Source organism: Hetaerina americana, unplaced genomic scaffold (assembly GCF_022747635.1).
Source record: "Hetaerina americana unplaced genomic scaffold, ioHetAmer1.1.p SCAF_49, whole genome shotgun sequence".
Classification (NCBI taxonomy): domain Eukaryota; kingdom Metazoa; phylum Arthropoda; class Insecta; order Odonata; family Calopterygidae; genus Hetaerina; species Hetaerina americana.
In genome coordinates, this window is record NW_027287084.1 from 1371806 (window position 1) to 1385281 (window position 13476).

Sequence of the window (13476 nt, forward strand, 5' to 3'; positions counted from 1 at the left end):
GACTATTTATTACCAACCACTGCACGGCGCTAATTTTTTTTGTTTTTTATGTGTGCTCTGTAGACTCTGGGTTTCGTCGCAACGAGAGGGGCATGATACCGGTTTTCTTGAAACTCGGTCAATGAATGGATGCAGTAAATTAATTTGAAACTGCATAAGTACATCCCATATGCATTCGTCCTATTCATGATTTTAATTACCATGTAGAGTTATCATGTCAATAATATTCATCGTGTAGAATTGAAAAGTGCATTGCTATGCTGCATGTCCTCCTTACAGTTAGTAAGACGTCCATGGCCAACACCGTGTAAAAGATGGCATTTTGTATGAAAGTGGTATTTATGAGTTGTAATATACCTGGCTGCAATTTTCTCTCTTCGACAGCTCATTTTTCCCCCTCATCCCACGATTCCATTCGCTTCATTAATTATTCTCGTAAAGTCTAGTCCAGCACGAGATCCAATGGAATCGGTTCGCTTAGAAGCAACCCAGCTCATGAGTGGAGACCCTCATTAACCAGTAATTAGATTTATTGTCTCCAAAATTTAAGCTCTAATGGTTTATTGGTTCAATTTATATCGCATCACTTTCACCGCGCCTTCAACTTTCTCCTTCATCTTGCCCGTAACTCATGCAGAATATAATAGACATAAATACGTATTATCTGACAGTCTATAAACACAAACGACCGCGTAATATTATTTTTTATTATGCGTATCGCGGGATGCCCGTCAAGGGTGTGAACATTATGCGTCCCTGCGATAAGGGTCTGGGGAACCGTTTCTATCTCCATCTACTCGTCCAGACGTTGAGCCGGAATAGACTCAATCTGGTGATGTTCACGGGTACACGTTTGGCAACTGTGGATCAAGGAAGGCAGCAGGGATAGCCATGGGGGAGACCGCTCTGCAAGAGATTGATGGGGGAGTCGGGATTTTCCACTGAAGATTGCCTACCCTTCCCGATCCACCCCTCGGCCTCTACGTCATACGACCCCCCCCCCCACAAATCCAACGGTGCCAATTTTACCTTTTATGTCGGCAAACTTTGCGACTTTTGATATCCCGATATTTTTGTTGATTGTAGTGTCGTCAATCTGGATGCATGCTGAATTCTTCATACTCCTGAAGGGAATCGGTGTCGCCATTAGCACAATAAGGAAAAAATTAATCAACTTTAAAACATATTAGTTTGATTTTTACCAGAATAAGTGTACAAACCACGCTTGAATGCAGTACATGAGAAAAATACGGTTCTATGGTTTGATGAGATTGGACTCAACTTAGTAGAAGTTCATGGCCTAGCATATTACACCTAGTAAGCGTGGCCCTTACGTGTCCAGGGTGTTTGCACTCGAGCATAATTTTCATATCCCATATTATGAATTTTGCTGCGGTGAAATTACCTTTTCTATGTACTCTCACAGCTATTATCTTCAAACAATTCTTCCCCTCTCCTACTCCGCATGCTTCCAGGAGTGTGACGTATTAGAAATTCTGTGATCCGTCATCGTCCTAATGTCGTATAAAGTAGTGGCGGAGCTTAAACTTTTTTGTGCATCCCTGGTGATATTATTTTGTTTCTAAGAGGGCACTTTTTGAAGTCGCTATTTAATGTCAATCAGTGCCTCAAGAAAGCCCAGTCGCATAATTCAAAGTGTGATGAATGGGTTGCCGGTAAAATCTATGCGCATTACATGAGGAAGTATAGGATTCGTTTTTTATCATTTGGTTCATCAAACCAGGATCTCCTTGAAATAGAGCAGCCGACTGTGAAAGCAGTCAATCGGTTTATTTTTGTCATCGGATTATCATCTATTGCAGGGTTACCCTTCGTCTGGAAAACAAGGAAATTTCCTGGATCTTAGAATTGTTTAGAAAGCCTAGAGATGTATGTAAGATTATGAAAATGTCCTGGAATTTTTGTACGATTAAAGTGGCGTGTTGTTGATATTTTTTACCGGCAAATTAGCTATGGCTGCCGTGATACTGGAGAGCGTGGTTCCCTACAATGTCCCATTTTGTGTGTTTGAATAACCCATTGGCAGTGTTTAAAGTCTTGCACTTACTGTAAGTAGTAGTAGTTTTGAGGGGAGGCGACCGACAGCTGAGGTCATTTGCGCCATAGGGGATGGATAGGAAAGGATGAAGGGTGGAGAGAAACCCGGCGTCGGCATTAGCCTACTCTTTACGAAAGGCGCCAAGGGGTCCGCAGTTTAACGTCCCATCCGACGGACGGCGTACTCACTCAAAGTGCCCTCCACAAAGCACCTCAAGGAGGGATCGAGATACCTCTGAAAAATATTCAACACCGCCGGGATTTGAACCCGGGCCCTCTGGGTGGGAAGCCAGTGCGCTAGCCCCCGCACCATCTCGATCCCCCTTACTGTAAGTTCGCCAATATTGTTTGTATAATCATACATACGTTTCTCATGGTATAAGGAAACTTTCATCAGTTCTGGAGGAGTGCTATGCTTCTTTTTATGAAAGATTTGTGCTCAATAGCATCTAGACTATATTTTCTAAAATCCGACGTGTCTATTATGGTTTAATGAGCTTGTGTGTCATATAAATTCCGGAGAAAAGGGCACGGAAAAATTGCATACGTTGATTTGGAAAACCTGGAAACATGATGAAATTCTTTTGCTAGATTATTTTGGCCGCCCTGAATTGCAACCACTTTTTGATAACATAAGATGAATGTTTATTATTAAAAATGAAATACGGCTTGGAATTCCTGTTAGCAGATCCAATTCCCGTTTATGCGGCGCGCTTTCTTATCGAACTAATGCTTCCATCCGTAGAGGCTTCCATTACCTTGAGTGGCAGTATTTTTTTATTTTTTTAATGTCCCAAATACCTCTCACGGGATGGGTTCGGAGGTCACGTTAACAGTCGGGGCACCGCCACCTAGACGAGAGGGACGTGTGACTCCCTCACGCCTTCATTCTTTTTTCTTTAACCGCTCTTGATTTCTTCCATCGCCGTTTTTCGTTTTAGTGATACATACTCATCAAGGAGATTTATACTCATTAAGGAATGAGGTTAAATATTGAGGTTGGATGACATATTTTGCCTACTTCCTTTTCCTCTTGAAGCTCATCCCACGTCTGATCAGTGCCCTGGTATCATGCTGGGTATGGCATTTTATTCTGGATGGTTTAATCATCGTGTAGCGTTCATAAATCACGTAAATCGTTAGTATATTCCATCTGGAAAAAACGATTTCGTGTTGGGTCGCAAGTCGCCTCGTGCACATCGGAAAACATTACACTCTTAATAGTAATACTGATGGTGACCTTAGAATCGATACTAAATATGTTACATTTAACAAGCCTCAAGGCTTTTATTCCTAGTTTTATGTCACTGTGAAATTCTTTAAAGTGAAAATTACCAACAACTAATAACATTGTCGACTCGTGATACTTCGGAGTTTTTAGCCACGGATAAATTGGGATATGTAAATCCTCATTTGATATTTGAACTGTATAAGAACTAGGGTACCTATTGGGTAGGTCACTCAGGCACCTTGGTGCATTGATGTAGGGTAAGAAAGAGGGATGATCTGACACAGAACTTTATACATTCATTTCGTCTTACCGGCAGGGGATTTCCCTTACATTCCCGTTTCCCTCTGGGTGTTAATGTGTTGCGTACCGGGTTATCACGCCTTCCTCTTCTCTTCCAACTTCTCCTATCGAACGTACACGAGCACTAGCTTCGAAGGTAGTTTGGTGGGGAGGCCGTGGGTGAAGGAGAACTGAGGGAGAGGAAAGAATGTTCCACCTCCGCCGGAAGCGCTGGGAGAACATTCTCTGACTGTGTTTCCGCTGAGGCTTCTCAGCTTACCGCAAGAGAACCCGTGCGTTTGAAGCAGGAATGCTAAGTGGCGCTTATTTGACCCTGTGTAACACCAGCCTCTGCAGAAAAAATATTCTATGCGATGAGACCACGTGATAGAAATACTTTCACTGCGATTACAGTCTGACTCAAGTGCCGCCAAAAGACTTTCTAAATCAAATAAAGTGTCTCAAGACAAAATGGCTTATTTTGTCTCTATGATGTACGAACAAAAATGCTTTCAAATTGAGAAAGATAGAGCGACGAGGTATTTTACGGTTTTTATTTGGGTGGAATGGAAAAATACAATAGTTGCCACGGAACTATCCTGCAGTGCTTATTTACTTCGATTTTGTTTCGCCGGTAATTAAATGAGTGGGGGACCAATCGAACTCTCATCGTAATGTTAGGCAGACGTAAGTTTAGTATTCGTGAGATATTTTCTCAATGAATAGTCGCATTTCGATGACGGACGGCACCATCTACGGAGAGGGAACGCGAATTCAAATCGCCTTTGCTTTCTTCATTTTTGCTTTCCCGGTTTTGTTGATGAATGAAAAGAATCGTCTTCTCCTTCCCACATTTGGCTCTGGTTCGAAAATTTTCTAATTGTATGTACCATTTCGCTTCAGAAAAATATGCCAGTTTATCTCGGAATAAACAAAATCGGTATTTTTTTGTGTGATAATCGCCCACAATTCAAAACACGGTTTATAATTCATACCAATATTGTGGCGTCAAAAATTTACACACCTGGGTTTGGGAGCAGCCCCTTTCCCTGTGCCATCTGTAGTTACCAAGAAATTTCTCTAATATGAAAAATTGTATAGTTTGGATGAAGCGGTGGGCATTCAGGGGCGCAACTGGGATTTTAACCCATCCCTTTTGGTCAGTAGTCGATCATTTAATGCGCTGAGCGACGGTAGTTATGGATAATATTGTGACAAAATACCACGTGGACGAATTTTGTCATACTTGCCTCTACTGTGCATTTCATTTTTCAGTTCAAAGTTTTGCAGTGGTGAATGAGATAGTATTTAAAGAGAGATCTTTTAACTGCCATTGTGTAGAATGAGCGAAAAAAGCGTGGAGTGCTTGCCGGGAAATTATTTGGCGAAGACCGAGGGGTTTGAATTGGGAGGACCTGAACATATGCAATCGTGACAGCGTAGGTGAGAGGATGTTGCAGCTTTAGAAGGATACAACACGTCGTGTACAATATTTATATGTGTACTTAAATATGAGTGTGGAAAAAGCACCATACCCTCTTAACACCCTTCACAAACTCCATATTTTGAAAAAAATACCCTTAAGGGTAATCATGGTCATAATGCTTCAAGAACCTTTGTTGGCATGTTTGGAATGTTAAAAACAAAGTGGAATGGTCTCACAAAAATGTATGTGCGCTCAAATAAAGAATTAAGCTCCGTGTGAAGTTTAGAATTGAATTATCTCCAAATTTCTATAAATGGTTATAACCATTACAAATTGGTAAATCCATTAATCATTGATGGTATAAAAATGATAGTGTCTTCTCGAAAGTTATGAGAAGTTTTATCCTGGAATCATTCTAATGTTAATGATTGACATCCTTGAGATTTTTCTTGATTGAATTCCTTGCTTGCATTATACTTTAATTTTGCGAGAGAGTGATAATTTGAGAAAAAAATTAATACATTTTTCTGGTGGTTTTGTCATTCTTGAACCAAAAACATCAATTGGCTAATTCTTTGTCTGCCTTAGTGTTACAAATCCATTTTTATTTACTTGCCTTTTCATGTGGAACAATATCTCCACAAATATCTTATCGCAATAGAAAATATAATCTCTGGTGTAGAATTCTGTTTGAAGTTACCTAAAATAAAGCAGAGCAAAATGGTATTCACAGAGTTTTCAAGAATAAATCTTTGCATGGGGCTTAAGTTACTGTGGTATGCCACCATCTCAAGCTCAATGAAAAAATTTGCACTTTTGAATTTAAAAAATCTGTCTACTATAGCTGCTTCAACACATTTGTCCACCATTCATTGGAACAATGCTTGCCTTTTTGAGAAAGTTGAATTTATTGTGTGATTTTGGTGAAAATCATTTACAGTATCCTTCTTGAATTGTCTTTTTACATAGGTGCGGATGATGGAACAGAGGTTGGCTGAGGCTGAGTGGACGACACAGTGTGCAGGGGCTGCCTCTTCATCCTCTAGCTCCGTCACAGCAACTCCCTCAATTGGATCTGACCCTGCTGTAGTGAAGGAGAAAGAAATAGTGATCAACAAACTGGAGACACAAGTTGAGGAACAGGTAAATACATTGGCATGCCATAAACATCTCCTTAATAAAAAATATATGTAAATATTTCAATCGAGTAAATATTATATGATTGTATTTCCATGCAAGAACTCTGGAAGACATGAAAAATTTCAAGTGGTTTACCAATTCACCAAAATATGCTTTCTAAATGATACTCAGGAGCTTTAGATGTGATTTCCTTAAAAAATGTTTCGTTAAATTTGTTAAAACTGGACCCCTGTAAGAATTTGATAAAAACAGGATTCTTTGTCAGACAAATGCTTCCAAATGAAGGACAAGTAATTCATAATGCTCCTGGGCTGCAAGTCCCTGTGTACAAAGTGGATTTAAAATATTCTTATAGTGTTGGTGTCATATAATTCAAATCACAAATTCTCTTACCCTAATTGCATCAAAGTCATGGTTTTTGTCTGAAGTGACTTCCAATCAGAAGCATGTTTACATTGCTTTAAAACTTCAATTCAAAGCTTTTCTCAGGAACTACACTGTAAATAAATGTATTGTAGACTCCAATATAATTACAACGGTGGCCACAAAGTTGCAAAAAATAACCTGGGACTGTTGGACCAGCCATTATTTCAATACTAATTAAATTTTATGAAGCAGGATTAGGATGTGTAATTTGATTCAAGTGGTAATGAATGTCTATTAATTGAAAGGCACAATTGCTGCTTACTTATTGCACATATTCTACTGAATACTGTACTGCTGCTGTGAATTATTTTCCATTACTGAGAATATAAAATTATTTTAACGTACCAATATCCTGCGAAGGAAGTTATATTTGGAAACATTAAGCAATTATGTGGAGTTTAAAAAATGAGCTTCAACAAGAATACGGATAACTTCTTGTTGAAGAAGTCACTCCTATTACTACTGCATTATTTTAAAAAACAAATTGAGATAACAGAGTGAATTGCAATAAAAAACCTATAATAATCAAACAATTCAAAGTGTAAAACAGTACTACCTGTAGAAGGGGTATTGTAAACTTTTGATTATTACTAAAACATGATCAAGATAGAAACTTAATTTTTATTTTTTATTTTTAAGACTTTTCTACATAATCACAATCCAGAGTTATAATTTCTCCCAGTGTTTCTTGACCTTTCAAAGGCTGTCATTGTAGAACTCCGATGGTAGTATCAGAAACCATAGTTCCTCCTCTTAAATAATGTCATTTGTGTTGTCAAATCTCCGACCCCGCAATGGTTTTTTGAGTTCTAAGACTATGAAAAAGTCACTTTTATCAGGCGATATTGGGAGAAATGGGCAGATGTCACAAAATTCCAAAGCCACATCGCTTTTATTGCTGGTCATGCCGTGGTCGCGATTGCAGGCCTTGCAGGCCATGTTTGCTTCTGAAAAGGAGTCTGTATTTGTGGAACCCAGCATGCTGACACTGTTGACAAGTTAAGTTCTTCTTGAATAATTTTCCACTCACTGCTGTAGCTAAGATCATTCGTATTCATGATCATTTGGATGGTTGCTCTACAGTCTTTAAGGTTCAAGTCCTCAAATTTCTTCACTATGGCAGCATTGTTCATGAGTGATGGTCTTCCACTTCTTGAATCATCTGTGAAGGACCTGTGACTAGTTTCAAAATTCATTTTCCACCTCAGAACTGTGTCATATGATGGGCTATCATTTCCATAAACAGCCATCACTTTATGGTGGATTTGCAGGACACTGTAACCTTTCAAATGAAGGAACTTAATGACACTGCAACCCTTTATCTTCTCCATACTGCAAGTTACTTCAATTGACAGCTTCCTGACATAAAACAAATCAACATTAATAGCTGTAATTTAAAGTATTATGTACATAAGGATCAATTTGTATACAGAATAAATGTTAGTCTTATATCGTGGTTATTTCTTAGCTATAATTACTTAAAAATGATACTCCCATGTATATTTAATAATAATATTTCTCCATGTCATATTTAAAAGTGAATTTTATGATGAATTTTTTTCTGCTAAGCCTTCTGTAAGGTTTTTCCTTTGCTGTGTGGAGTATCCTTGAGCTGCTCCCTTAAAATTTTGTAGGTCTAATGTGGCATTTACTGTGGCAAATGGCTAGTTTAGCAGCAAAGTCAGTCTCTACATTTCCACTTGCATCAGTGCATACCGTTAAGTCTGTAGGTTATGTGGGTATTGGTTAACCAAAGGATTTGGATTCAATTTCTTTCTTTGAGTGTGATTAATGTGTTTTCCTTTAGTAGATTATTTGTGTATTTTATGGTATGATGTGGCATTAGTCATAACTGCAGTTTAAAAGCATAGTTATAAGTGATAAATGCCTCTACTTGGAATGTTATCTGTAAGAATACTGCAGTTTTGCTTTCAGAGTTATTTTCATGCGGCAGAGACTGGAATATTTAAAGAAAAGACTGAGACATCATTAACAATCATCGCAAAGAAAGTCATGAATAAATTATTTTCTCTATTTGCATTTATAGCCATGCTTGAACTAATTTATACTAATGCCCTATAGCACAAACATTCATCTTATTCCAAATTTCTTCATACAGAGGTACAATTATTGCATTCTTCAGTTCAACCGTTAGAAAAATATGCAAACAAAAGTTAAATTCCATAGATGATTTGTAAATAAATAACCCTTGCATTTCATAATTTCACTTTACATACTATTTATACCAGAGGCTTTCATTCTTTTCCAAATCGAAAGTCCTGTTTACTCTTTTCTTGTACATATCAACTTTCCTGCCGTCATTTTCATAACCTACTGCATCTACCACACTTTCTTAATCTATATTACTGTTGTATGATGACTATGATTGCAGTTGTTAAAAACTTTTGCTCTGTTTGATCAAGTTAAATGCCTTGGATCAACTCTATGCACAAATCATAATCATGGCACATATGCTTTTCTCTTTTTTATGAAACTGAATAAGCAACTGCTGTGGAATATTGATTATGCATGCATTTAATATTGTGTGAAAAGCTGCATTTAGGCAATATGTTGATAAACTTTTGGTTCAAATTTTACTATGGAACTTAATGAAGGAGCCTTGCATCACCAGCAAAGATATCCTGAATAAATCCAAAATATGAAGAGAATGCTTTTACACAAATCCCTGCTGTATGTACCACGGTATGGCTGCTAAGGGGGCTCTCCAATGCCATGCCATGTGACGGAAATTTAAAAAGCATTCACATGGTACAATATTCGAATTTGAATAATCTGTAATGTTTCTGAGGAAGCAATAAGCATTTTTTTATTGGGCATTGAAGTGATTTGAAAAAAATGTCTCTACCAGGCCAAATATTTTGTGGCCATTGATGATATATTAATGAATTTGAAATCATTAATAATTGTGCAGTTGTTCAAATCATATCTCTTAATTTGCCAGCAGAATTTCTCTGTAAGCTTTATAACCTATGCTGTATTGTCAAAGGTCATACATTTTTCAGTTTATTTGAAAAGTATTCCTTTATTCAGATGTACTTTATTGTTAATTTAGGTCATTCATTGGGTTCTTTCTATGAGATTCATATGTATTAGGAAATGTGATCCAAGTATATTTTTTCCATCTATGTGTAGTTTGTATTTTCAATGCCAGTATTGAAAAAATAAATTGTCAGATAGCATGGACATATTTCACTACTCCAATGAAAACAACCATTATGCTAATCAATGACATTTATCAAATTCTCCATGGCGAGTAATGACAAGAAGTAATAATATCATTTCTTCCTATCAACAACAGCGTCCCTAAGTTATCTCTTTTTCTATTAGTGGTAAAATAAAAATAAATGTCCATTCTTTTATTTCTTCTCATAAATATGGAGTGTATTCCCCACCAATCACTGCCTTTTGCAATGCCCTCATGTTTTCTAAATCAAATATCATTATACTCATGTATATTGAGGGTATAATGCCGCCACCATTTACTTGTTTATTTACAAAGGACCTCGGCTGCTGGTTATAAAATAGTGAGGTGTTACCCTTCTTATTTTTACTTTTATTAATTTCTATCTCTTGGATCACACACATAATAGAGAGTACTTTCTAAAAGTGGGTCATAAAAAAATGAAATATCTTTGGAAATACAATGTTAATAAAAAATCGTCTGGGCTAAAATTATTTCATTATATTTTCCCCTAAAGAGATGGGTGATATTTGATTGATGCTGAATTGAATGAAAGAGTTTCCTTGCATTAAGGGACCAAATACAAATGCAAATGATTTGCTGGCTTTAGAAGAAAAGGTATAGATATTCAAGGAGCATCAAAATTTGTTTGTTATAATCTTGGAGTTAGTGTTTCTCATGAAAATGATACTAACCCCTCTATGTACTAATTACAGGATGACAAAGTATTGACTCGTTGATTTTTCATCTTACCATAGTGTAGGGACATTCATTATCTTTGATTTCTCTTTCAGAGGCAGCTAAGATTGCAAGATGCAAAGCAAGTTGAAGCCAAAGCAGCTAAAATAAAGGAATGGGTCACAAACAAACTTAGAGAGGTAAAAAATAATTTATAGTACTCTTTTTCAAACTCGATGCTTGTCAAGTTCCCGCAAACTATAAAATCTGATATCCTTTGCAGTTTTTCAATTTTAACTAGTGTTTTACCTAGTGTCTGTGTACCATCATTGGGCAAACATTTTTTAAATGATGAATGTGTTATGATTGATACATATGTCTTTAGGGCACAATTTAAGATGAGTCTTAATTTAAAATGTTGTTTTGATAAAGACTTATTAACCTTCATATACTTCATGCATCATTTCACTCTTCTTCATTCCATATTTTGTTTCAGTAATTGTTTCATGCACGAAGAGCAATTGTAATGGCTTCTGCTGATCTTTTTAGAAGACCTTCTTGTTATTTCATTCTAATCTTGATTTTCTTGAAAACATTCCCCCGCCGAATATGAGATAGTTCCATAGAATAAGATATCTCATCTATAGTTGTCCACTTTCTGATGGCATTATATGGTGTTTTCATCATGAATCATTTATTAATGTAAACTTCTGAAACTTATTTTTACTCTCGTTACAATATTTAAAATGTTTTTTATAGCTTGAGGAACAAAATCAGCATTTACGAGAGCAGAATCAGAAATGTAATGAGCAGTTGGAACTCCTGCGAAATCATTTAGCTCATCTCAGTCAGCTGGGAGTTGCCCGTCTTCCAGCATCTGCTTTGGCAGCAGCAAAAGACCGAGCCAGTATTGGGGTGAGTTATTAATTATTCATTTAGATTAGTTCTTGTCAATATTGTCTTATCTCAATCATTTTACTTATATATCTTCCCAGGAGTTGGATTTAAGAATTTGTTTTCTACGAGCCATTAAGTAGTTAGTGTTTTTCCGTTAAGAGTTTTATCCATTTATGCAGTTAAATACACAAATGTAAATAAATATATATATATATATATATATATATATATATATATATATATATATATATATATATATATATATATATATATATATAAGGTGGATAAACTTATTGTATTTCTGTCCATAAAAGCAATTATTCATGAATCTCTTCCCAGTTGTCCAGCAGAAATGGCTTCAATGGCAGGGAGAATGTTTGTTATGATGCCACAATATTGAAAATATCACCCAAAATTTCTTCCCCTCCTTCCTATATACTTCTACTTAGTGGGCTGCCCTCTGACATAGGCCATGCTGACTAAGTTATAGGGTCTTTTGTAGGGTATGAATCAGAGAAATAAATTGAAAAGATAAGATATTTCTTGCCTTAATTAGATCAAAAAGCACATTGGCATGAAAGTAAGGTAGCATATCTTGCTACAAGTGCAAGAAATTATTTGAAATAAAACTATAATTTTAGATTTGGCAGCCATGCTTCAATGCCAAAAGAGCATAAAATTCAGTAGATCTTTTTTGTTGATATTCCCTTTTTCTAAATAAAAAATTAATACCAAATATTGTAATTCAATTTAGAACCCTGAAATTACTTATTGCTGTTTTTTATTAACCAGTTATTAGCTGATCTAACTAGGGATCCAGACGCATAGTCTCTTCAAAAGAGGGATGTACAGTGCATTTGCTTATATTTCCAATAGCAATTCTTTAAAAAATATATTTCACTGACTTATTGGACAATATTATCTGATTCCTTGAAGAATGGACTACAGAATTCAATAAATACATTCTTTTCAATCAAGTGCATTTTCACATGGTGGTTCTTTTATGATCATCCAGCTTAGAAATCATGATACTGCATGAATGCTGCCGCAAATCAAGTGTCCAGTATTGGTGACTGAGGAATCAACCAATTCTGATTAGATCCTATCTTTTCAACTGCTTTATATTCATTCTTCAAATGTTAATGACTAAAAGAACAATCAACTCAATACATAATAATGAATATATTTGATGATAATTTTTGTGGTATTAATTATCTAATGATAAATGCAGGTTATGATAATGATTGCAATTATCTAACAAAACCTAAAAAGATTGACACCGCATGGAGGGTGCATTTAATCCAGAAGTAATAATGGTGGGTTCTTCTTTTTTGTTAACTCCTCTTTTGCAAGCATCAAACTAGTGAGGAAATGAGGTAAACTGGAAGTAGAAAAATAAGAAGCAGTTTGAAAGGAACAAAGCACAGTGCATTACCACATGAAGATTCTATTATAAACCTTTAGCACAGAGTGAGTGGCTGCTGTGGCAAGCGCAAAGTCCAATGAACCATAAGTATTAGAGAGAACAAGTCATTTGAGGGAAGAGCTGAGATATTTCTTTTCTTTACTCAGGAAACTATCCAAGATTATCCTGAGGTGATATTAACAATTTAAATACATTTATTTTCATTGAATTCGATGGCTATATGTCAAAGATAAAAATCCATAATGAATTAATTTGCAGAAGTTTCTTTCCTGAAATGGCCAGAGAACCTTGAAATTTCCAGTAGTCTTTATTTTTAATTCTACCTCCCTTCATTCCATTTAACATGTCTATTCATTTCCTCCCCCTTCCTCATATCCCTAATGCCCACCCCTCTGTATCTAGAGATTAGGTTCATAGAAGAAAGACTGATTAAGGATTCTCATTGTAGAATTTTCAAGGATGCATAATATCTAACCATTAATCTGGACTTCATCTAATATTTTGAATTTTGCAATGTTTTATTTCACTTGAGCAATATTAACTAAAGTTCATTGCATAGAATTTTGCCCATTTCATTGATTTCATCAATATAATTGACAATGAATACTGCTTCATTCTCACACTTTCGTTGATTTTGCCTTTTCTCATGCTTTCATCATGTCAATGGGATTTTATTCTGCTTAAATTTTTATTGTTATTTTTGCATCCATATT

The 13476-nt window shown here is 36.1% G+C and overlaps 1 protein-coding gene across 7 annotated transcripts in view; it reads left to right on the forward strand.

Annotated features, from left to right (window-relative positions):
* Positions 1–13476, forward strand: part of LOC139693430 (uncharacterized protein CG43867) — a 364846-nt gene that overhangs the window by 307642 nt on the left and 43728 nt on the right. For all 7 annotated transcript variants that reach the window (XM_071591567.1, XM_071591573.1, XM_071591571.1 and 4 more), the window contains 3 exons: positions 5964–6137; positions 10557–10640; positions 11200–11355. In XM_071591567.1, coding sequence (XP_071447668.1) covers positions 5964–6137; positions 10557–10640; positions 11200–11355 — 414 coding nt within the window. The remainder of the gene's footprint in view (positions 1–5963; positions 6138–10556; positions 10641–11199; positions 11356–13476) is intronic.